The 25851-nt window shown below is 43.7% G+C and overlaps 1 protein-coding gene across 1 annotated transcript in view; it reads right to left on the bottom strand.

Annotated features, from left to right (window-relative positions):
• Positions 1 to 8623: 8623 nt before the first annotated feature.
• Positions 8624 to 25851, bottom strand: part of LOC110486558 (alpha-1,6-mannosylglycoprotein 6-beta-N-acetylglucosaminyltransferase B) — a 69064-nt gene continuing 51836 nt past the window's right edge. The window contains exons 10-17 of the mRNA XM_036941277.2: positions 23011 to 23144; positions 19390 to 19520; positions 17144 to 17299; positions 16891 to 17037; positions 16593 to 16709; positions 12255 to 12329; positions 9896 to 10170; positions 8624 to 9592 (exon numbers count right to left, since the gene is read on the bottom strand). Coding sequence (XP_036797172.2) covers positions 9394 to 9592; positions 9896 to 10170; positions 12255 to 12329; positions 16593 to 16709; positions 16891 to 17037; positions 17144 to 17299; positions 19390 to 19520; positions 23011 to 23144 — 1234 coding nt within the window. The 3' untranslated portion in view covers positions 8624 to 9393. The remainder of the gene's footprint in view (positions 9593 to 9895; positions 10171 to 12254; positions 12330 to 16592; positions 16710 to 16890; positions 17038 to 17143; positions 17300 to 19389; positions 19521 to 23010; positions 23145 to 25851) is intronic.

Genomic DNA, 25851 nt, shown 5'->3' with positions numbered 1-25851 from the left:
GGAGATTCTGAGAATGTTTTACTCTGGTTTCTTAATTTTTTTCTGGGAGGTTTATTAACGCTCTGAGAACGGAAATTATAGATTATTTTAAGTGTTATTGAAAGTTATTCATGAACCGACTACTTATTTCCTTAGGCATTAATAATGCAAACATTTCTTTTTTGTGACACGGCATCAGTGAAATTCAAACCGATAATCGTCTGTCCTCTATCCATGGAATTAGTCCACTGCACCACCAGGATGGAGCTAGAATGCCATTTTTTTGTTGCATACAAAGCTGTTCCTTTTAGTCATTAAAACAGACCCCATTTCAAAGGGAAACAATCATTCATTAAGATCAAGTCTGGCCAATTAGTGAGCGAGGCCAACAAACCTGAACACACAACAAAAGAGGCTAGAGAGAGTTTTGTTGATGCTGAAAATGTTATTTACAAATATATACATTCCAATCATAGAGCGTTCTCTGAACGTTACAAACATTTTCTTGTGGTTTTTATGGAAAGTTTTCTTAACATTCTTGGAACAATTTGAGAACATGACTTTAAGTAGAACCATGAGGCAACCGGTAGGAAACGTTATAATATACAGAAATTCCGTTGTTCCTTAACGTTCTCTAAACTATTTGAAAACATTCCCAATGTCAAACCAGTTGGAGAATGTTTCTAGAACATTACCAGAATTGAAATGTAACCATGTTTGAACCTTTAGGAAACGTTCTGTTAAATTAATGAAATACCAAGAAATTAATATAATTTTGTCAAGTTCCTTAAATGTGCTGAGAATGTTCCAAAACCAAGCAACTATCCTGCACCATTCCCAGAAAGTTGTGGGAAGGTTGTATACAATATAACCATGCTCTCACCAAGCTCTAAGAAACATGGTTCTCAGAACGTTATATGCTAGCTGGGTATAGTCTAGAGCTGGTTCCCCCCTGTTTAGACTGCTCTCTCTCTACCTACCTGCCTGCCATGTGTCTTGCCTCTGGCCCAATTCAAATTGGACTAGCTTCCCTCAGAGAGACAGGGCAGGCTTATCATGCATGCACAGAACCCTCTGTGTGTCTAAGGGAGGTGCAGGAAGGTTTGAGTCAGGAAGTACAGACTCTGCTCTGGGTCCTGCACTTTTATACATGCTATAAATCTTTTGGTGAGAATCACATTACTTTATACGTTATGTACATATCTGGGTGTGCATGAATATGCAATATTTGCATTTTGGGTATTTTTCTACACACAGACTTTTAATGAGCTCTGCCCCCTTTTAATGAGCTCTGTGCTCTCACACACATAATATGCACATACATTTACACCGACTTTACACACGCCCACTCACATACAATCATCATATACGCTGCAACTACTCTGTTTTATCATATATCCTGATGCCTAGTCAACTAGTGGAGCTAGGTGAGCTAGGTGGAGCTAGGGGACAACTGTAAGCTCACAGAATGGGACAGCCAAGTGCTGAAGCGAGTAGCAAGTAAAAATGGTTTGTCCTCGGTTGTAACACTACTACCCAGTTCCAAACTGCCTCTGGATTCAACATCAGCAAAATAACTATTTGTTGGGAACTTCTTCCAATGGGTTTCCATGGCCGAGCAGCCGCACACAAGCCTGAAATCATCATGCGCAATGTCAAGCGTCGGCTGTAGTGGCGTAAAGCTAGCCGTTATTGAATAAGAACACCTCCTACCATCTGCCCACTGCACTGAAGATAGGAAACACTGTCACCACCGATAAATCCACTATAATTGAGAATTTCAATAAGCATTTTTCTACGGCTGGCCATGCTTTCCACCTGGCTACCCCTACCCCGGTCAACAGCACGTTACCCCCCACAGCAACTCGCCCAAGCCTTTCCCATTTCTCCTTCTCCCAAATCCAGTCAGCTGATGTTCTGAAAGAGCTGCAAAATCTGGACCCCTACAAATCAGCCGGGCTAGACAATCTGGACCCTTTCTTTCTAAAATTATCTGCAGAAATTGCTGCTCCCCTATTACGAGCCTGTTCAACCTCTCTTTCGTGTCTTCTAAGATTCCCAAAGATTGGAAAGCAGCTGCGGTCATCCCCATCTTCAAAGGGGGGGACACTCTTGACCCAAACTGCTACAGACCTATATCTATCCTACCCTGCCTTTCTAAGGTCTTCGAAAGCTAAGTCAACAAACAGATTACTGACCATTCCGAATCCCACCATACCTTCTCCGCTATGCAATCTGGTTTCAGAGCTGGTCATGGGTGCACCTCAGCCACGCTCAAGGTCCTAAACGATATCTTAACCGCCATCGATAAGAAACAATACTGTGCAGCCGTATTCATTGACATGGCCAAGGCTTTCGACTCTGTCAATCACCACATCCTCATTGGCAGACTCGATAGCCTTGGTTTCTCAAATGATTGCCTGGTTCACCAACTACTTCTCTTATAGAGTTCAATGTGTCAAAACAGAGGGTCTGTTGTCCGGGCCTCTGGCAGTCTCTATGGGGGTGCCACAGGGTTCAATTCTTGGACCGACTCTCTTCTCTGTATACATCAATGATGTCGCTCTTGCTGCTGGTGAGTCTCTGATCCACCTCTACGCAGACAACACCATTCTGTATTCTTCTGGCCCTTCTTTGGACACTGTATTAACAACCCTCCAGGCGAGCTTCAATGCCATACAACTCTCCTTCCGTGGCATTCAATTGCTCTTAAATACAAGTAAAACTAAATGCATGCATTTCAACCGATCGCTGCCTGCACTTACCTGCCTGTCCAACATCACTACTCTGGACAGCTCTGACTTAGAATATGTGGACAACTACAAATACCTAGGTGTCTGGTTAGACTGTAAACTCTCCTTCCAGACTCACATCAAACATATCCAATCCAAAGTTAAATCTAGAATTAGCTTCCTTTTTCGCAACAAAGCATCCTTCACTCATGCTGCCAAACATACCCTTGTAAAACTGACCATCCTACCAATCCTAGACTTCGGCGATGTAATTTATAAAATAGCCTCCAATACCCTACTCAATAAATTGGATGCAGTCTATCACAGTGCCATCCGTTTTGTCACCAAAGCCCCATATACTTCCCACCACTGCGACCTGTACGCTCTTGTTGGCTGGCCCTCGCTTCATACCCGTGGCCAAGCCCACTGGCTCCAGGTAATCTACAAGACCCTGCTAGGTAAAGTCCCCCCTTATCTCAGCTCGCTGGTCACCATAGCAGCACCCACCTGAAGCACGCGCTCCAGCAGGTATATCTCTCTGGTCACCCCCAAAACCAATTCTTCCTTTGGCCGCCTCTCCTTCCAGTTCTCTGCTGCCAGTGACTGGAACGAACTACAAAAATCTCTGAAACTGGAAACACTTATCTCCCTCACTAGCTTTAAGCACCAGCTGTCAGAGCAGCTCACAGATTACTGCACCTGTACACAACCCATCTATAATTTAGCCCAAACAACTACCTCTTTCCCTATTGTATTTATTTATTTATTTTGCTCCTTTGCACCCCATTATTTCTCTCTACTTTGCACATTCTTCCACTGTAAATCAACCATTCCAGTGTTTTACTTGCTATTTACTTCACCACCATGGCCTTTTTTTGCCATTACCTCCCTTATCTCACTTGCTCACTTGCTCACATTGTATATAGACTTATTTTTCTACTGTATTATTGACTGTATGTTTTTTTACTCCATGTGTAACTCTGTGTTGTTGTATGTGTCGAACTGCTTTGCTTTATCTTGGCCAGAAATTGTTCTCAACTTGCCTGTTTTAATAAAGGTCGGAAAAAAATTGGACTCTGGAGCAGTGGGAACATATTCTCTGGAGTGATGAATCAGGCTTCACCATCTGGCAGTCCAACGGACTAATCTAGTCCAGAATAATGGTCTGGGGCTGTTTTTCATGGTTCGGGCTAGGTTCCTTACTTCTATTGAAGGGAAATCTTAACGCTACAGCATACAATGACATTCTATACGATTCTGTACTTTTAACTTTGTGGCAACAGTTTGGTGAAGGAACTTTCCTGTTTCAGCATCACAATGCCCCCGTGCACAAAACAAGGACCATACAGAAATGGTTTGTTGAGATTGGTGTGTGGAAGAACTTGACTGGCCTGCACAGAGCCCTGACCTCAATCCCATCGAACACCTTTGGGATGAACTGGAACGCCAACTGCGGGCCTAATCGCCCAACATCAGTACCCGACTTCACGAATGTTCTTGTGGATGAATGGAAGCAAATCCCCACTGCAATGTTCCAACATCTTGTGGAAAGCCTTCCCAGAAGAGTGGAGACAGTTGTATCAGCAAAGATGGACCAACTCCATATTAATGTCCATTATTTTGGAATGAGACATTCGACGAGCAGGTGTCCACATCATTTTGGTCATGTAGTGTATCTACCTCTATCACTCCAGTATCCCTGCACATTGTAAATAAGGTACTGGAACTGACCCTGTATATGGTATGCTTACATACTTTATTGTGTTGTTTTTATTTCTTATTTTTATTTCGTGTGTTTTTCTTCTACCTTGTTATTTGTAGTATTACATTGTTATTGATTACTGCATTGTTGGGGTTAGAGCTTGCAAGAAAGGCATTTGACTTGTGCATATGTCACGACTTCTACCGAAGTCGAAGCCTCTCCTTGTTCGGGCAGTGCTCGGCGGTCGACATCACCGGTCTTCTAGCCATCATTGATCCATTTTTCATTTTCCATTGGTTTTGTCTTGTCTTCCTACACACCTGGTTTCAATCCCATTCATTACCTGTTGTGTATTTAAACCTCTGTTTCCCCTCATGTCTTTGTCAGAGATGTTTTGTTATTTCAGTGTTGTGTTGGTTTTTGTATTGGTGCGCGACGGGTTCTCATACCCACTTTATTTATTGTTACATTTAGTGTTTGGGGTATGCTTAGTTTATTTGTTATTAAATACTCCATTACACTCAGTTTGATTCTCCTGCGCCTGACATCCCTGCCACCTATACACACAACTCTGACAGCATGTGACATTGAAACTTGAAAAACACAGCAAAAGGACAATACTGGAACAAAATGGAATCCTACTACAACGGCTCCGACGGTCGTCAGATGTAGCAAGGCTTGCAGACTATTACAGATTACAAAGGAAGACCCACCCGTGAGTTGCCCAGTGATGCCTCCCTCCCAGACGAACTAAATGCCTTCTATGCTCGTTTAGAGGTGAACAACATGAGCCATGCTTGAGGGTTCCCACTGTTCCTGGCGACCATGCCATCTAGCGCTCTATGGCTCAGGTGAGTAAGACTTTTAGAAGGGTTAACATTTGCAAGGCCAGGGACCAGACGCAATTCCAGGGCATGTGCTCAGAGCATCCACGCCTCCATCCACATCGACAGGGCTGTAGACATATCTTAACATGGTCCATACACACCCACGCTGTCGTGAAGAGGGCACTACAGCACCTTTTCTCCCTCTGGAGGCTGAAAAGATTTGTCATCGGCCATCAGATCCCCAAGAGGATTTACAGCTGCACCATCGCAAGGCTCTATAGAGAGTGGCGCGGACGGCCCAGTTCATCACTGGGGCTGAGCTCTGTGCCATCCAGGACCTTTATACCAGGCATGTCTGAGGAAGGCCCAGAAAATTATTCTCTGTGAAGAGGAATGATCCAAAATTGCTCCTGACCGTTGTGCAGGTCTGATCTGCAACTACAGAAAATGTTTGGTTGAGATTATTGCTGCCAAACGAGGGTCAACCAGTTATTAAATCCAAGGGATCACATACTTTTCCCACCATGCACTGTGAATGTTTACACGGTATGTTTTTGTGTGTTATTAGTTTAAGCAGACTGTCTATTGTTGCAACCTAAATGAAGATCAGATACATTTTTAAGACCAATTTATGCAGAAATCCAGGTATTTCCAAAGGGCTCACATACTTTTTCTTGCCACTGTATGAAGCTTCATTCTTGTGTGTTTAATTTCTCATGTTTTTATTTTCTGTTTTGTTGAGGAAGAGCTTCTAAGCATTTCACTGTGAGGTCTACCTGTTGTAGCGCATGTGACGAATACAATTTGATAAGACCTGTACAGTACAGTAAGCTGACGGAGGGAGTTAGGTGAGCCAGAACTACTGCATGGCATTTAAATTACCCTTTCTACGTTTGGTTCTTAACCATGACAGTTGAACACTCTCCAGAAAACAACACACTTATAAAATCAAAGACAGCCTCGAGAGTCAAGATGTTCCAACCTGTGCTGTTGGTGCTCTACAGTCTAATCCTCTTATCTCCTGCCCAGCGGAGATGCACTGTAGCTTATGAGATAATAATACATTATAGACCTCTCTGCTTTTTCAGTCCACTTTCACCTCGCAAAGTCACAGTTAGACCGCTGCTTAACGCATGGTGGAGTTACACCAGCTGGGGAATGTGAACTGGCTATTACCTGCAGCATTAGAGAAACATCTATGGTCTGTAATAGTTATGTCATTGGCAATGGTAGTGTGAGGGGATTGGGTTTTCCTTTCAGTAAATGCCACGGGACCTTTGACTACAGAGTCAGGATCTCAGATTAACATCTCAATCAAAAGGACGGTTGAGCGAAGGGAGAGCCTCCCCACTGGGCACAGAGGTCAGTCAGTCTAGTTTTGATTTACATTTGGTTGAATTGTCAACTAACATGAATTCAACGTGAACTCAAACAGAAAATATCACCATATCATTGAATTTAGGTTCAAAGTTAGGAACAGGAAAAGCTCATCGGCTCCCTCGCCCCGTTCCCATCTCTCTCCTCCTCGCCATCCTTCAGTTCTCACTCCTGTGCCTGTGCTTTTTCCAGCTAAAGTTCAACTTGAGTTCACAGACAGGAAAATGATCATTAGAATGGTCTTAAATGTGTCTCTCCATTAAACTCCGGTGACAATGGAGTATAAGCACCTTCATTAAGCTGGCAAATTCCAATCATCTTCTCTCAACATATCTCATTAAAACTTCTCTTATCTTGGCTAAGAGTGTTCAGCATTTCTGGAGCAGGTATGATGAGAATGTCTTTCACGTCACCTCAGCCATTTTGTTCATGTCAGGCTAGTGTGGTAGAAAAAGTTGGCGGATTAATTCTGGCACTGTAAAATCCCAAATCACCTCGCCTAAATCATGTAACAAAAACATAATGTACAATATGCCACATCAATACTCAACAAAGCAGTGTACTGTAGTTGTGATTCGAGTCAGTAGTAGATATCTACTGGACAAAACATTCAAGGAAGAAAGACCTAATTGGAAAAAGTTTCTCATTGCAGATTGAAATGCACTTCAGAAAGCACATCTCACCATTCCATTAATACAATTTACACTGTTGGACAGAATGAGCCATTTTCCTTTTTAATATCTGGACGGACTACCACAAAAAACTTGTGCACAGACCGTTGGAGGTAAGTTTGATATAGCTCTCAGGACTATGAATGGCCTGGTTCCCATAGGAACCCTGTATGGTAGATGGCTGTTTGAAGTTGGAGCTTGCAGGTTTGCCTGTAGACATCCTCCCTCTCTCGCTCTTCAGGCCTGAAGGTAGGTTCATCTCTCATTTCTACCATCTCTATTTTCCCTCTGCAGAGTTTGCGAGGCTCTCTTACCTCCAGAGAGGAGTGATACACAACCTGGCAATGGCATCTTAATCAGGACAACCACAGGAGGGAGAAGACCGTGGGAGGACAAACAAGAGTTTGGAACTAAAACTTTGTTTAGTCATCAGAGCAGATTGTCTGTGTCGGTTAATGTCATTCTCTGAAATGATAGATTCAGTCATGTGTTTGAGTGTCTTCCATGTGTTTATGAAAAAGTGATCTACTTGTCTATACCAGTGAAAGATTTGTAAAATTCACATCAGATGTTATAGAAATGTCTGTCAGTTTCCTTCACTAAATCCATATTGGTGCCTCTATATCAAAATCTATGTAAATGAATACGAGTACATTATTGGCAGCCTCAACAAGTAAATGATGACGTTCATTTTACACCAAGGTCAGGGAATGGGAAATACTGATGAGAGCTATCAACCCTGTTGATTGCAAAGGGATAATTGTCTACGGTATATGGGCTTTCTCAACATCTCCCTCATGGATCGGCTCCCCTGCAAACTCACTTTACTGGGTCTCATCATGGTATTGGGGTATGGCAACTGGAGTGTATAAGTTTGTGTTTGATGGTTACTTCAGTAAATCATTGGTGTCTACAAGACAAAATCCTGAAGTCGGACAGACCAAGATAGCAAAGAACTGTAGAGCTGCTGGTTGTGGTGAGATGAGTGAGAGGTGGGATCTATTGCACCTAGAGCCATGGAGAAGGCAACACTACTCTCCGTCCCAACAGAACTCACTGAGATCTGCACCATCTAAATGCAGCCTTACACCCACTCTGGCAACCTACTCACGAATTGTCTGTGGGTATTTAGGCACCACTCCATGAACTAAATGAGTCCAAGCCAACAGTGCCTGCAGAGAAATCACCAACTCTGAAAGAAGTCATTAGAACATTCTCTTCCATTTGGCTTTGTGAAATTGACCAAAAAAGATAGATGACAGCTTTACACTCAATTGCTTTTCTAAATCTACAGACTCATGCATGTCTCAAGACGTAACCTGACTCTTAAACTTGTTTTAGAGTTGTACCAGAATGTTTCAATTGTCTTTTTTATTAATCAACACTTGTATGTACAAATATACTAATGTATGAGACATGGAAAATATTACATCTAGTAGTGCATCTACTGTACAAATATCCCAACTGCATTATGATCAAAGTATTTCACAGAACATTACATTCCATACAGTATCTGCATGTCACTTGAAGCAATGCAGATATGAGCAACTATAGCATTGCAATACAATTATTAGGGATTTCATTTTGAATCCCCTCATTTCTGTGTTCCTGATAACTCCACCCCCCCTAACATTCCTGTTGTTGGACCCAATGTAGTCCATAAAGACTATTGTAAAACGTTCACCTTATAGCAGCGTCATCAGTATCAGGGAACAGTACAATCATGCATTTCCCTGAGATGCATTATGTCAGCCACTTTGTGGGTTTGGCGACCGGGTATTCTAGTAATTTCAGAATTGCCAATGCACTGAGCCTCTGGTCAGGGCAGTAGGTAGGGAGTCTCATTTTTCTCACTTTAACATTATCCAGTTGTCCAGTTACGTGAAGCATTCCGCCCTGTGCTATAATGATACCAGCAGTGATCTTTTGTACAGCTGCTCCTCTACCCCATGGCGACCGACCCTACTGGTACCTCTGTGTCACCCACAGTGACCTCCAGCAGGGCCATCCACCTCAGTGTCCCTCCCACCTATAGAAATGGCCCCTGGGATGGCCAAAGCTGAGGGAAGGGTGGCAGGTCATCTTCCCCCAGGTGCTGGTCACAGTCATAAGCAGTCCCTGCACAGCGCCACCTGGCCTTTACGGTAGTCCCTGCAGGGACAGAGGCGGTGGTACTTGTTGTTGGCCCCGGCACAGCTGAACAACAGAGGGTCTTTCTGGAGGCCACACTCACTACTATCCACTGAGAAAGCTGGGAAGATGTGGTTGATCTCAGCCTCCACCCCATCACACTGCACCTCCAGCCTGGGTGGAGACACCAGAGAAACATTTATTTTTATATCATTATTCATTTTAAGTCATGTGATTTACATTATAATCAATACTTTAAAAAAAAGGCTTCATAAATGGCTATCAACATCATTACACCAAAGCACATTGGGTAGTGCATTAGAATGAGGGAGGATATTCAGAAGAATTTAAGATGTTTGCTTCCTCAGTGATTGTGCCGTATAACAGAATCTGCTAAATTACAAGATGTAATGTTGTGTAACAGATGGTGATGTCATCACATGGTGGTGGAGGGAGGCAGCAGCAGCAGCAGCTCACCCGCTGAAGGCCTCTTTGATATTGATGAAGCGGTAGAAGGCGGGCTCACAGATCAGGCCTGCGCTCTGGCACGCATCTATACATGACTGGCCCTCCAGGGAGGCCAGCAGCCTCAGGGCGCTAAGCGGGGGCCAGGAGGGGGGAGTGCTGATGTTGTTGGAGGCCCAGGCCAGGGCACTGGAGTTGGGCAGCAGGACAAAGGGGCTGGGGGGGCTGCCTGGCCAACTGCTGGAGCTATTCGCTGAGGGAAATGGAGCTTCGGGTGCACAGAATTCCTGCCGAGTACAATACAACAGAATAACTACACAATCTGGCTATTGTGTAGTTAGTTAATCTGGCTATTCAGCATTACATTCATCGGTCAATTCTACTGTAGCCTACATTCAGCATTGAAGTGGCAGTTAGCCTCGTGGTTAGAGCGTTGAGCCAGTAACAAAAAGGTCGGAACAAAAATACCCAAGCCGACAAGGTGAAAAATCTGTCGCTGCCGTTGAGCAAGGCTTAACCCTAATTTGCTCCAGGTGGGCTGTACTAATATGGCTGACCCTGTAAAACAACACATTTCACTGCACCTGTGTGTGACAGTATACATTTTTTTTAAAATTAATTCAGCTGTGAACTATACTGTCATTCATTAGTTATACATTCTGATGGGTTCTGATTTAGACAGAATAATATGACATACACATTGCCTTCCAGCCTCCTGGAATAATATCATACAGTACGAGTCAAAGTTTGGACACACCTACTCATTCATGGGTACTGTATATACACACATACCGGTATACATAATTTTGATAGCAGGACACTGTAAAGTCCATTATCCCTCTGAAGAGTATGAATCCGAAGCAACCTGCCTACACATAGTTTGAAGAACAACATAGCTACTGTAGTAGGTAGAAGCTGTGTGCTGGAAACCCTAGGTAGAGCATGGGTGAAATAGGCAATGTGGTGCTCATGGGAATTTCCTTAATTTTTTCAGCTTCAGACCAATGCCTATTTTCAATTAAAACCTTGTTTTTAAATTCCAAGGTTTTTACACTGGAAGGTGATTATGCAACATTATTATACAACATAATTAAGCAATAAGGCCCGGGGTGGGGGGTGGGGGGGGGGGGGGGTATATATGGCCAATATACCACGGCTAAGGGTTGTTCAACATCTCAACCACTATTTGTATCAGTTTGAATCATTTTCAATGGGGCTTTTATTTTGAAGATGAACTGCAAATTCCACTATTGTGGCTAGCTTCACACAGGTGTGCGCGACAGCGCGACAGTTGTGTTGAGTACCTCCAATCAAGTTGATTTGCGTTTTTTCATTGAGATTGGTGTCATATTGGCTTAGATATGATGGTAGGAAGATATGAATTCAACACAATGTCTATAATACAGTTTTGCCACCAATAATCAAATGAGTTTCAGGCAGGAATCAACCCTGGGAGAGCACCTCCCCCAGTCGGTCCTATTCATAAGGAACAGGTAATAATATTTCTGCGACATCTTCCTCTGACCCCCAGCCCGGTTTATTAACCAGGCTCCCAGAACCCTGCTGCAATAACCAGGCCTCTTCCACTCCACAGCCCCCCAGCCCTGGGCTACTGCTCAACAGGAAAACAGGGCGAGCTGTCACCCACCTCATCCGGAGTCTGTGTGTGTGTGTGTGTGTGTCATGAGAAAGCAGTATAAAAATTTGAAATAAAGAATCCGTGAGGATCATAGGGGTCAGTGCTGCCCACGGAGGAGGGTAGAAGGGTTGTCGCTGATTGGGAGTCTGGTCTCGTACATGCCAGGCGGGCAGTCTCAGTCAGTCACAGCCCACTGAGCACACTACTCTGTGTGTGATGGGCAGATGGGGGAGTGGATCAGAGCTGGGCATAGGCCACCCTATTTCCCCTTTTCTCCCACTGCCACGGCCTTAACCAGACTGGCAGACAGGCCCCTCGGTATCTCGGCATGATGAACGTACTGGAGCATGACAATGTGTATAATTGTGCAAAGAAATATGGTGTGTGTGTGTGTGGTTGTGGACGTGTTTAACCACAAGAATAGTAAACAAACAAACATTTGACCAAATGGGGACATTTTGTTTAAGCCCACAGGGTCAAATGCTATTCCTATGTGGTTTAGGGTTATGTTTAGAACTAGTGTTAGAATTAGGTTCAGGGTTTGGAGCTAGGGTTAGGGAAAATAAGATTTTGAATGGACTGAATTGTGTGTCCCCACATGGTTAGTTAAACAGGACTGTGTGTGTGTTTTAAAGTAGCTCTTTTATTTGTATACAGTACAGTGTGACTTCATCTTGCCTGTGCATAAATAAATGTGGATGAGGTTGGCCGGTGTATGCAACACAAACCCACCTGGTTCTGGATGTAAGCATGCACTCTCTCCAGCATCCCCTCACAGGTGTACTCATAGGGCAGATATGGCTCCACCTGCAGAAAGGGAATCACACACCATCGGCTTTAGACCTCCAACACCACAGCCATAATAGTACTGCAGCGGTTTACCGTTAATCAAAGCTGACGTATTCATTAAGGTCACTGTGAACGGCTTCATTATGAGCTGCTTCATATTATAACCAATGACCTCATACATCACAGGTGACAGCCTTTGACTTGATTTCATTACTCTATTAACATGGACTACATCAATATGACAAACAATGGATTAAGCTGACAATCGCCCACAGGTTATGTACGAGCTGCTAAACCGAATGTCTGAATCTTTTTAACAACTCACTGGGAGGATGTGATGACCATCCCACTTTTGAAAATTACCAGATGATGTGAAAACTTTCTCCAGAGCTGGCACATTTCATAGAGTTACAGGTGAGAACGTATGTTACATACACGACAGGTGCTGTGACACTGCAGTGAAAACAGCACAGAGAAGGCATCTCTTTTCAATGCAGCAGCAAACACACATTAGTCATTAGTGTCAAAGGATGAAGTCTGCAGGTCAATGCTTTCTATTTTTGCTGTTAGCCAAAGCCTATTTGGGTTAGATTACATAAATAAGTATGATACATGGAGGAGTGGGAAATGTTCAATCAGTGTGATGGTACTGTAGTCCCATTCCACATCACCTAACCTAAGATGTCTGTGCCATTTAAAAGAGATCTCATTGTTTACCATCAGGCCTCTCAGAGGCACTTGGGCTTTTAAACTGATAAATGGTTCCTTTTAGCATTCACTTCCTTTTAGCTCTCACTTACTCGTTTATTTCATCTGAGTTTAATGAAATGTATCTGGCACGTCATCAGCTATTCCAGAATGCAATTTGCCTTTTGGGCATCTTTATATAATGGAAAGAAAGGAACAGGAAAAAAACAGCTCTCCATGGAGTCTGAATTGAATTCAGCTTTAGAATACATGAACATCTCTAAACCGACCGCATTTACTGCATACATACTTATCATGTCTGACCAGTATACCTGATTACAATATCACCAGTGGTGTAAAGTACTTAAGTAAAAATACTACAAAGTACTACTTAAGTCGTTTTTTGTGGGGTATCTGTACTTTAATTGACTATTTATATTTTTGACAACTTTTACTTCACTACTTTCCTAAAGAAAATAATGTACTTTTTACTCCATACATTTTCCCTGACACCCAGAAGTACGAGTTACATTTCGAATGCTTAGCAGGTCAGAAAGATTTGCCAATTCACACACATCATGAGAACAACCCTGGTTATCCCTACTGCTTCTGCCTCACTAAACACAAATGCTTTGTTAATGAATTACTTCTAAGTGTTGAGGTGTGCCCCTGGCTATCTGTAAAATAATAAAACAAGACAATTATGCCATCTGGTTTGCTTAACATAAGGAATGTGAAATGATTTATAAGTATAATTAATACTTTTACTGGGTGACTTTCACTTTTACTAGAGTCATTTTCTATTAAAGTATCTTTATTTTTACTCAAGTATGACAATTGGGTACTTTTTACACCAGTGAATATCACAGGGATTAGTATTGTTGTTCACCCACATTGGATCAAAGAGGGGACATGTTTTTCTTCACCTTCAGTGTGTACTGTATAGTACGGTGCATTTGGAAAGTATTCAGACCCCTTGACTTTTTCCTCATTGTGTTACAGCCTTATTCTAAAATGTATTACATTGATTTCCCCTAATCTATCTAAACAAAATACCACATAATGAACAATTCAAAAACAGATTTTTAGACATTTTTGCAAATGTATACACTTTTGGGGGGAAATATCACATTTACATAAGTATTCAGACCCTTTTTTACCTAGTCATTTGTTTAAGCACCTTTGGCAGCGATTACAGCCTTCAGTCTTTTTGGGTATGATGAAATAAGCTTGGCACACAAGTATTTGGGGAGTTCCTACCACTCTTCTCTGCAGATCCTCTCAAGCTCTGTCAGGTTGGATGGGGAGCGTCGCTGCACAGCTATTTTCAGGTCTCTCCAGATATGTTTGATCGGGTTCATGTCCAGGCTCTGGCTGGGCCACTCAAGGACATTCAGAGATGTGTCCCGAAACCACTCCTGCGTTGTCTTGGCTGTGTGCTTTGGGTCATTGTCCTGTTGGATGGTGAACCTTCGTCCCCAGTCTGAAGGTCCTGAGGGCTTTGGAGCAGGTTTTCATCAAGGATCGCTCTGTACTTTGCTCCATTCATCTTTCCCTCGATCCTGACTAGTCTCCCAGTCCCTGCTGCTGAAAAACATCCCCACAGCATGATGCTGCCACCACCATGCTTCACCGTAGGGATGGTGCCAGGTTTCCTCCAGACGTGACGCTTGGAATTCAGGCCAAAGAGTTCTATCTTGGTTTCATCAGACCAGAGAATCTTGTTTCTCATGGTCTGAGAGTCCTTTGGGTGCCTTTTGGCAAACTCTAAGTGGGCTGTCATGTGCCTTTTACTGAGGAGTGGCTTCCGTCTGGCCACTCTACCACAAAGGCCTGATTGGTGGAACGCTCCAGAGATGGTTGGCCACTGTGTTCTTGGGGACCTTCAATGCTACATAATTTTTTGGTATCCTTCCCCAGATCTGTGCCTCAACACAATCCTGTCTCGGAGCTCTACGGACAATTCCTTCGACCTCATGGCTTGATTTTTGCTCTGACATGCACTGTTAACTGTGGGACCTTACTGTATATAAACAGGTTTGTGCCTTTCCAAATCATGTCCAATCAATTGCATTTACCACAGGTGGACTCCAATCAAGTTGTAGAAACATCTCAAGTATGATCAATGGAAACAGGATGCACCTGAGCTCAATTTCGAGTCTCAAAGGGTCTGAATACTTATGTAAAATGTGACATGTTTTTATTTGTAATAAACTTGCTAACATAAAAACCTGTTTTCACTTTGTCATTATGGGGTATTGTGTGTACATTGATGAGGAAACTAATTTATTTAATAGATTTTAGAATAAGGCTGTAATGTAACAAAAAGTGGAAAAAGTCAAGGGGTCTGGGGCCTCCCGAGTGGTGCAAAGGTCTAAAGCACTGCATCGCAGCACTTGAGGCGTCACTACAGACCCAGGTTCGATCCTAGGCTGTATCAAAACCAGCCGTGAACGGGAGTCCCATAGGGCGGCGCACAATTGGCCCATCGTCGTCCAGGTTAGGGGAGGGTTTGGCCAGGGGGTGCTTTACTTTGCTCATTGCACTCTAGTGACTTCTTGTGGCGGGCCAGGTACCTACAGCCTGACCTCGGTCATCAGTTGAACGGTGTTTCCTCCAACACATTGGTGTGGATGGCGTCCGGGTTAAGTGGGCGGGTGTTAAGGAGTGTGGTTTGGTGGGTCATGATTCGCCTCTCCCGAGCTCGTTGAGGAGTTGCAGCGATGAGACAAGATCGTAATGGGATATGACAAAAAAAGTGGGGTAAAAAAATAAATATTACATACATGTAAAGGGGTCTAAATACTTTCTGAATGCACTGTATATCAACATAATGAGAAGTGCTTGTGTCCTGTATTATTTAGTTGTTTTGTTTTCCTCCTGCCTCTCTCCTCCACTCCTAACCCATTACATGCACGTGTTCTACCACAGCATTACGTCAAGTAGATGCTCCGTTTTGGTTCCCTCAGCAGCAAGTCTGGGCTATATTTAACCTGCCATTATTCCCCGCGTGGTGGGGGATCGATTGGACGTACCTTGCATGTTGGCCTGGTGACAGATTGAGCACAGCATGATAGATTAATATCATCTCCAGTAGACAATGGTTAGTGCCTGGAGAAGACAGTATGGGTCCTCTGGAAGACTGCCATACTAACCCAGGTGTCTGCTGCCCAGTTTACCTACTAAGCAACTCCATCTCTGAGGCAATTAGGACTAAAGTCCTTGGAAGGAGCCAGCTATGCAGTTTGCAGTTACACTGGATCCTGTGATTAACAGCTCAATTAGCAATGTGAGAGAGAAGTGGGTCACAACTGGAAATACAGTCTGTGGGAGAGGAGATTATATACCTCCACGGCACCATTAATCATATGCGTAGGTAATGTTAATACTCAAGACTTTCTTTAACATGAGATGCAGTGAAGATAATACATCTGAAAGGTAATTTGAAATCATGTGGTCCTCTGTAGCCAGGATAGTGGGTTTGATTACCGGGACCATCCATACTTAAAATGTACGCACACATGACTGTACGTCGCTTTGGATAAAAGTGTCTGCTAAATGGCATATATTATCATCTCAAGTGAACATACTAACCTTGGTCTTCATGATGTCCTGTATGGCAGACTCAAACTCTTGGGAGTTGTTGAAATCCACAGTGATGACATGTGGCCTGCCTATATACTGCTCAGCATAGGGATGCTGTGAGGAAACCTGATGGAGGAATTAACACAATACTATATCAGTCAATACAGTCTACATCCAGACAATACATGGACACAGCCACGAGCAGAGAAGCACACGAGTCAGGTTGAGGCCTGCCTTGCACTAATTCACTGACTAACATTCATTTTCTCGACAGTTGTCTCTGACACCACAGAGACAACCCGCTCACCTGTCTGGAAGTGGGCTTCCCTCTGAAGAACTCATGGTTGAGGGAACTGTGGGACGGCTTAAACTTGGGCTGCAGGAAGATGCAGCCGTTGGCTATGGCCTCTAAAGGGGCTGGCCCTTCGTATGGGAAGCCAAACCCAATGAAGAGCTTGTTTGAGAGAGGAAAAGAAAAAGATTAACCAAACTGCTGCTGTTTACTGGCAACTTGTACTTGAAGTATATTATATATAAAAAGGTATTGAAACCCTCCATACCTTGGCCTTTCTGAGCAGCTGCTGCAGCTCTTGTTGGGGCAGCAGGCCGTGGTTTTTGACAAAAGCAGGCACCTCTGGAGGGCGCTGTGTCTCATAATAGACAGTCCCATGGATATCCATGTAGCGGTGCAGAATGGCCAGGAACCTTTCCTTACCCTATGAGTCAATGGAACAAATGGTTAGGACGGACTGGCAACACAGTATAATCTATATATCCACCCCAAATATGCAGAATGTAACTCCTTTTTTGAACCAATTCTGTATGAGTTCAAAGTTCTTCTCAAACATAAAGTTATGTTCAGTGTGTTGGTTGCAGGCATAACCAAGACAGGGGCAAACATGTTATTCATGTCATTGGCTGTCAGCCTCTTCCACTTAGAGATTCTTCCATATTATCTGTGTCACCCTCCTGGGACTGAAGAGCAAGGGAGAATGTGCTCAACCTGTGAAGACTACAGTAGCATGAGGGTCATCTCTCAGAAGAGTTAAGAGAAGAGTTGACTGATAGGCCTCTCACTCTGGAGAGCTTCTGATTGGTGCAGGGCAGTGTGGACAGAAGCTTGTATGACTGACTGTTACTAGGATTAGTGGGGTGGCTACTGGGGCCTCTGGTGCATACAGACTGGCATAGCCAATTAGAGGGGTGATTTTATTTCCTACACCAAGCAACAGCAGCACCAGGGGCAAATGACACGAGAATGGCCATAGAGTGTGAAGAGAAAGCATGGGTTTCACCTTGGCTACAGCAGCACACTGGTCACTGATCATAGAGATGTATTGGGTGAGCATGATTTACATATAGTGGTGAGAATGTTGTATTGCTTCAAATCTTCAGTGGCATACTTAGCCTAACATAGAACATTTGTACTGAACACAATAGAAATAAATATGCATGAGCTTTCCCTCTGTAGACTAAGAACCCTTCCAGTTGTAAATAGAACCACTGATGTCATTGCAGATGCTCCATATAAAAGAGCACACGAAGTAAAACTATCATTAGTGGAGAGCTGACATTCTGAGTATTGATTAAAACTACACCTTTTGTATTTTCCTAAACCTGTTATAGGGCAGCAGTTTATTGATCTGACAGGGGGGTGACAGAAGATGCAGATAGACCAGGATGAACGCAACCCTCAGGCCTTTTTATAAAAACTCCAGTATCTTTATGGTAGATAAAGATGATTCACCTGAAACATCTTTCTGTGTCTGAAGAGCTAAAGCTGCTGACTCATTCCAAAATAATTGTAGTTAACTGTCTGGCACATTTAATGGAACATTAATGCATTCATTGTGCATGAACAGGATCAATCTCTATAAAAGGAATCTGCAGAGAAACCAAACACCAGGGACAGTCTGTACTACGGCTCAATGTAAAACAAAGTTTCAGAGGGTGTTCAAAACATCAATCATTGACAGGAAGTGCAGGTATCCTTACTTGGAGCTGGAGATGATCCATCAACATGGCATGAGAGCAGAATAGGAGGAAACCACGTGGGAAGGAGGAGAGACAAGAGAGAGTGAGTGGGAGAGATAAAATGATAGTCATTTTGTCTCCTTGTGGACATACAGCTGTAGTACAACACATAGCTGACAAGCATGTGAACCAGAGAGCTGAGGATGATGCCAGAAGCAGTGAGGGGTAGTCAGTGTCGAGGGAGAGCCAGACACAGATGGCATTCACACTCATAAATATTATACCTTAAACTGTTCAGAGTGAGGGGGAATTCAATAAGCGTAGAGGGAGAGAACAAATGCAGCTGATTCGACCACGGGGAGGCGGCCAGACACATCAATAAGTGATGCCTTTTTCCTGTAGCTTGGAGGGAGAATTTACGCTAAACAAAAACAATTGCCACTTCCACAACACTCACACCTCTCTGGGCGTACATACATATACCTAGCAGATTGAAGTGTCATGCTTGGCAGATAGGAGAGAATAACTTAGGCACGTTTCAGCTTGTCTCTGGAAGTGGGGTGCACTCCATTTATCACATCATGACAGAATACACTGCAGCATATAACACTGCTGACTGCTGACTGTTGTGTAAATATGTTGAGACGCCACCTCAACTGGACTGCACACATTAGTAGGGAAAAAGTCATTTGTTTGTTGATATCTTGTAAACAGGAGCAGGTGATGCGCCCATTGGGGTGTCAGTCAAATGCACTCTCAACAATATGGCTTTCTTTGCTTGAGTTGTGACATTAGTGGTGTAGAAATTGAACATTAATATCCATATGATCACCTTCCACATGCTGGCCTCTTTGCCGTACACCACTGCCATGCTGTCCACCTTGTTCCTCTGGATGCTCAGCCTCTCTGTGTCGTTCAGCTCCTCAGCCACAAAACCCATGAAGGAGTTGTCTGGAGTGTGTGCTGTAAGGGACAAACATAGCAAAGTGCTCAATAAGTTAAGCTCAAGCTCAATGTAAGGACGTGCTCTGAGAGTCGGGAAGCAAGTTCACGGAGTGAGTGTTTTAATAAAATAAACAAAACAAGAAAAACTAACAGCACACAGACATGAAACAGAAACAATGACGCCTGGGGAAGGAACCAAGGGGAGTGACATACAGTTGAAGTCGGAAGTCTACATAAACTTAGATTGAAGTCATTAAAATTCGTTTTTCAACCACTCCACAAAATTCTTGTTAACAAACTGTAGTTTTGGACATCTACTTTGCACATAACCACAAGTAATTTCTCCAACAATTGTTTACAGCCAGATTATTTCACATTAAAAATTCACTGTACCACAATTTCAGTGGGTAAGAAGTTTACATACACTAAGTTGACTGTGCCTTTAAACAGCTTGGAAAATTCCAGAAAATGATGTCATGCCTTTAGAAGCTTCTGATAGGCTAATTGACATTATTTGAGTCAATTGGGGGTGTATCTGTGGATGTATTTCAAGGCCTACCTTCAAACTCAGTGCCTCTTTGCTTGACATCATGGGAAAATCAAAAGAAATCAGCCACAAAAAAATGGTGGACCTCCACAATTCTGGTTCATCCTTGGGAGCAATTTCCAAAAGCCTGAAGGTACCACGTTCATATGTGCAAACAATTATACGCAAGTATAAACACCATGGGACCACTCAGCCGTCACACCACTTAGGAAGGAGACGTGTTCTGTCTCCTAGAGATGAACGTACTTTGGTGTGAAAAGTGCAAATCAATCCCAGAAAAACAACAAAGGACCTTGTGAAGATGCTGGAGGAAACAGGTACAGAAGTATCTATATCTACACTAAAACGGGTCCTATATCGACATAACCTGAAAGGCACTCAGCAAGGAAGAAGCCACTGCTCAAAACCGCCATTAAAAGGCCAGACTACAGTTTGCAACTGCACATGGGGACAAACATCATACTTTTTGGAGAAATGTCCTCTGGTCTGATGAAACAAAAATAGAACTGTTTGGCCATAATGACCATCGTTATGTTTGGAGGGAAAAGGGTGATGCTTGCAAGCTGAAGAACATCATCACAACCGTGAAACACGGGGGTGGCAGCATCAATGTTGTGGGGGTGTTTTTCTGCAGGAGGGACTGGTGCACTTCACAAAATAGATGGAATCATGAGGTAGGAAAATTATGTGGATATATTGAAGCAACATCTCCAGACGTCAGTCAGGAAGTTAAAGCTTGGTCGCAAATGTGTCTTCCAAATGGACAAAGACCCCAAGCATACCTCCAAAGTTGTGGCAAAATGGCTTAAGGACAACAAAGTCAAGGTATTGGAGTGGCCATCACAAAGCCCTGACCTCAATCCTATAGAAAATGTGTGGACAGAACTGAAAAAGCGTGTGAAAGCAAGGAGGCCTACAAACCTCAGTCACACCACCTCTGTCAGGAGGAATGGGCCAAAATTCACCCAACTTATTGCGGGAAGCTTGTGGAAGGCTACCTGAAACGTTTGATCCAAGTTAAACAATTTAAAGGCAATGCTACAAAATACTAATTGAGTGTATGTAAACTTCTGACCCACTGGGAATGTGATGTGAAAATAAGTATTTGGTCAATAACAAAAGTTTATCTCAATACTTTGTTATATACCCTTTGTTGGCAATGACAGAGGTCAAATGTTTTCTGTAAGTCTTCACAAGGTTTTCACACACTGTTGCTGGTATTTTGGCCCATTCCTCCATGCAGATCTCCTCTAGAGCAGTGATGTTTTGGGGCTGTTGCTGGGCAACATGGACTTTCAACACCCTCCAAAGATTTTCTATGGGGTTGAGATCTGGAGACTGGCTAGGCCACTCCAGGACCTTGAAATGCTTCTTGCGAAGCCACTCCTTCGTTGCCCGGGCGGTGTGTTTGGGATCGTTGTCATGCTGAAAGACCCAGCCACGTTTCATCTTCAATGCCCTTGCTGATGGAAGGAGGTTTTCACTCAAAATCTCACGATACATGGCCCCATTCATTCTTTCCTTTACACGGAACAGTCGTCCTGGTCTCTTTGCAGAAAAATAGCCCCAAAGCATGATGTTTCCACCCCCATGCTTCACAGTAGGTATGGTGTTCTTTGGATGCAAGTCAGCATTCTTTGTCCTCCAAACACGACGAGTTGAGTTTTTACCAAAAAGTTATATTTTGGTTTCATCGGACCATACGACATTCTCCCAATCTTCTTCTGGATCATCCAAATGCTCTCTAGCAAACTTCAGACGGGCCTGGACAAGTACTGGCTTAAGCAGGGGGACACGTCTGGCACTGCAGGATTTGAGTCCCTGGCGGCGTAGTGTGTTACTGATGGTAGGCTTTGTTACTTTGGTCCCAGCTCTCTGCAGGTCATTCACTAGGTCCCCCCGTGTGGTTCTGGGATTTTTGCTCACCGTTCTTGTGATCATTTTGACCCCACGGGGTGAGATCTTGCGTGGAGCCCCAGATCGAGGGAGATTATCAGTGGTCTTGTATGTCTTCCATTTCCTAATAATTGCTCCCACAGTTGATTTCTTCAAACCAAGCTGCTTACCTATTGCTGATTCAGTCTTCCCAGCCTGGTACAGCAGGTCTACAATTTTGTTTCTGGTGTCCTTTGACAGCTCTTTGGTCTTGGCCATAGTGGAGTTTGGAGTGTGACTGTTTGAGGTTGTGGACAGGTGTCTTTTATACTGATAACGAGTGGAGGACAGAAGAGCCTCTTAAAGAAGAGGTTACAGGTCTGTGAGAGCCAGAAATCTTGCTTGTTTGTAGGTGACCAAATACTTATTTTCCACCATAATTTGCAAATAAATTCATTTTGTCTGTCACAGTTGAAATGTACCTATGATGAAAATGACAAAATCTAATCTTTTTAAGTGGGAGAACTTGCACAATTGGTGGCTGACTAAATACTTTTTTGCCCCACTGTATATATCTATACTGTATATATTTATTCATAACGTGTTCCTATTTCAAACCCAATATGAGTGTGGCTTGCAATTACAATGTGTATTCAAAACAGCAGTATTTCCACAGAAGCTATGCTCACTGAGTTAATTGGAAGAGCACAAACACAGCTGAAGTCTCCTCTCCTTCCACTGATCCCAGCTGGATGTTTGAGCTCTGTGTGTGTGCCAGTGAGAGCCTATGGTGCTAAGTTCTATTGTCTAGCTCTAGGCATCTGTTTGGCCACAACTGCTGTTACCCTCCCAGGCTCCTTCTCGTCTCTCTGACCCTGAGCTTCCACTATGAGAGGCCAGAGGCCCACACAAGTGCCCCACAACATCTGTGCCCACACACACACTCCAAAAGCCAAACCTCCACTAAAATCCATATTACCCTTTCCCACTTTCTCTCTTTCTGAGGTTGATACCTGATAAACAAGCGCAACCCCATTCCCCTCACATCCAGTGTCAGAAGAGAGATTATGCTCAGAGTTCACTCACGGAACATGGTCATGTACTGCCTGCAGTTGAGATTCCAGTAGCCCCAGTTGGTCCTGTAGCCGTGCAGGGTGGCGTAGTCCTCATGGTTGTATGCCGGCTCTGTGCCAAATGTGTCAATCACACGGATGTGGCACCTGAGAAACAGAGGAAAGAGATCGGAGAATGGGTTCTGTATGTCAAAATAGCAGAACATAGATAGACATTGCCTCCTGTTGCGATGATAGAATATTTATCTGGTAAAAGCCCATGTCTAACAAGCAGTGGTATGGGAATCAAGCCCAGGAGACTTGAACCGTAAAGCAGTCAAAGGTGATGGATGTCACCATGCCTCTCCTCTCCCTCAGTGTGCTGGGCTCAGCCTGCCCTCCAGGTGGGGGGAAATTGACTTTAAATCACACGCTGCTAGGCCACTACACACCACAGGGGAGATAAATGGAGAGCTCTTACTCACAGCAATATAACCATGTCCAGACACCGCAAGGATACCTACCTTCTTTGATGGGTCTCTGACATTCCTGGGGCATAATGTGTGGGGGGCTGCTTCCTAATAGTCGGAAAAGGCTTCCTTTCCTTGTACTTACTGTACTTACTGTACCTGACAGGATTGAATAAGAGAGACATTTTGACAGGAACACTTCTAACATATACTACTTTGATTGTATCCTTTAGTAGCAACGTTCATCGAAATTGTTAAAGGGTTTTAAAAATAATTCTAATAAAATGCAACAGTTAGACATTTACAGTGGAAGCTGCTGAGGAGAGGAGGGCTCATAATAATGGCTGGATCAGAGCAAATGGAATGGCATCAAACACTTTGGAAACCACTCCAGCAATTACCACATGGTCATCCTCCCCTATTAAGGTGCCACCAACCTCCTGTGTTGGACAATGGATGAAGATACTCCAAACTTAACATTTTTATAATCCATCAGATATTGACTGAATTATAGCACATAAAACATTTTACGGACAAATAATGAATCGAGTTCAGGGATTTTGGTGGGAATTCAGGTTTTCAATTTATTTCTATACATTTTTTACAATGTACTCATATTTTGAGTTAAATAAACATGTGCCTATTTGTATATATACACACTGAACAAAAATATAAACGCAACATGCAACAATTTCAAAGATTTTTCTGAGTTACAGTTCATAAAGAAATCAGTCAATAGAAATACATTCATTAGGCCCTAATCTATGGATTTCACATGACTGGGAATACAGATATGCATCTGTTGGTCACATATACCTTGTGGTAGGGGTGTGGATCAGAAAACCACCATTTGCCTCATGCAGCGTGACACATAGAGTTGATCAGGCTGTTGATTATGACCTGTGAAATGTTGTCCCACTCCTCTTCAACGGTTGGGGGAAGTTGCTGGATATCGGCGGGAACTGGAACACGCTGTTGTATATGTTGATCCAGAGCATCCCAAACATGCTCAATGGGTGACATGTCTGGGGAGTATGCAGACCATTGAAGGACTGGGACAATTTCCAGGAAATGTGTAAAGATCCTTATGACATGAGGCTGTGCATCATCATGCTGAAACATGAGAGGTGGATGAATGGCATGACAATGGGCCTCAGGATCTCGTCACAGTATCTCTGTCCATTCAAATTGCTATCAATAAAACACAATTGTGTTCTTTGTCCGTAGCTTATGCCTGCCAATACCATAACCCCACCGCCACCATGGGCCCCTCTGTTCACAATGTTAACATCAGCAAACTGCTCGCACTCATAACGCATGGTCTGCGGTTGTGAGGCCAGTTGTATGTATTGCCAAATTCTAAAAAATGGCGTTGGAGGTGGCTTATGGTAGATACATTTTTATGTTAATTTATCTAGCAACAGCTCTGGTGGATAGTCCTGCAGTCAGCATGCCAATTGCACGGTCCCTCAAAACTTGAGACACCTATGGCATTGTGTTGTGTGACAAAACTGCTCATTTTAGAGTGGCCTTTTATTGTCCCTAGCACAAGGTGCGCCTGTGTAATGATCATGATATTTAATCAGCTTCTTGATATACCATACCTGTCAGGTGGATGGAGTATATTTGCAAAGGAGAAATGTTAACAGGGATTTAAACAAATTTGTGCAAAACATTTCAGAGAAATAAACTTTTTGTGCGTATGGAAAATGTATGGGATGTCTACCCTACCTGCTCTGTCTACCCTACCTGCACTCACCTGCTCTGTCTACCCTACCTACTCGATCTACCCTACCTACTCTGTCTACCCTACCTGCACTCACCTGCTCTGTCTACCCTACCTGCACTCACCTGCTCTGTCTACCCTACCTGCACTCACCTGCTCTGTCTACCCTACCTGCTCTGTCTACCCTACCCTCACTCACCTGCTCTGTCTACCCTACCTTCTCTGTGTACCCTACCTGCACTCACCTGCTCTGTCTACCCTACCTGCTCGGTCTACCCTACCTGCACTCACCTGCTCTGTCTACCCTACCCTCACTCACCTGCTCTGTCTACCCTACCTACTCTCACCTGCTCTGTCTACCCTACCTGCACTCACCTGCTCTGTCTACCCTACCTGCACTCACCTGCTCTGTCTACCCTACCTGCTCTGTCTACCCTACCCTCACTCACCTGCTCTGTCTACCCTACCTTCTCTGTGTACCCTACCTGCACTCACCTGCTCTGTCTACCCTACCTGCTCGGTCTGCCCTACCTGCACTCACCTGCTCTGTCTACCCTACCTGCACTCACCTGCTCTGTCTACACTATCCTCACTCACCTGTTGTGTCTACCCTACCCTCACTCACCTGTTCTGTCTACCCTACCCTCACTCACCTGCTCTGTCTACCCTACCTGCTCTG

The sequence above is a fragment of the Oncorhynchus mykiss genome, chromosome 13, assembly GCF_057628025.1.
Source record: "Oncorhynchus mykiss isolate SJ-2025 chromosome 13, ASM5762802v1, whole genome shotgun sequence".
NCBI classification, from domain to species: Eukaryota; Metazoa; Chordata; class Actinopteri; order Salmoniformes; family Salmonidae; genus Oncorhynchus; species Oncorhynchus mykiss.
Note: the sequence above shows the minus strand (reverse complement) of the source record. Positions and strands in the feature narration are given on the sequence as shown.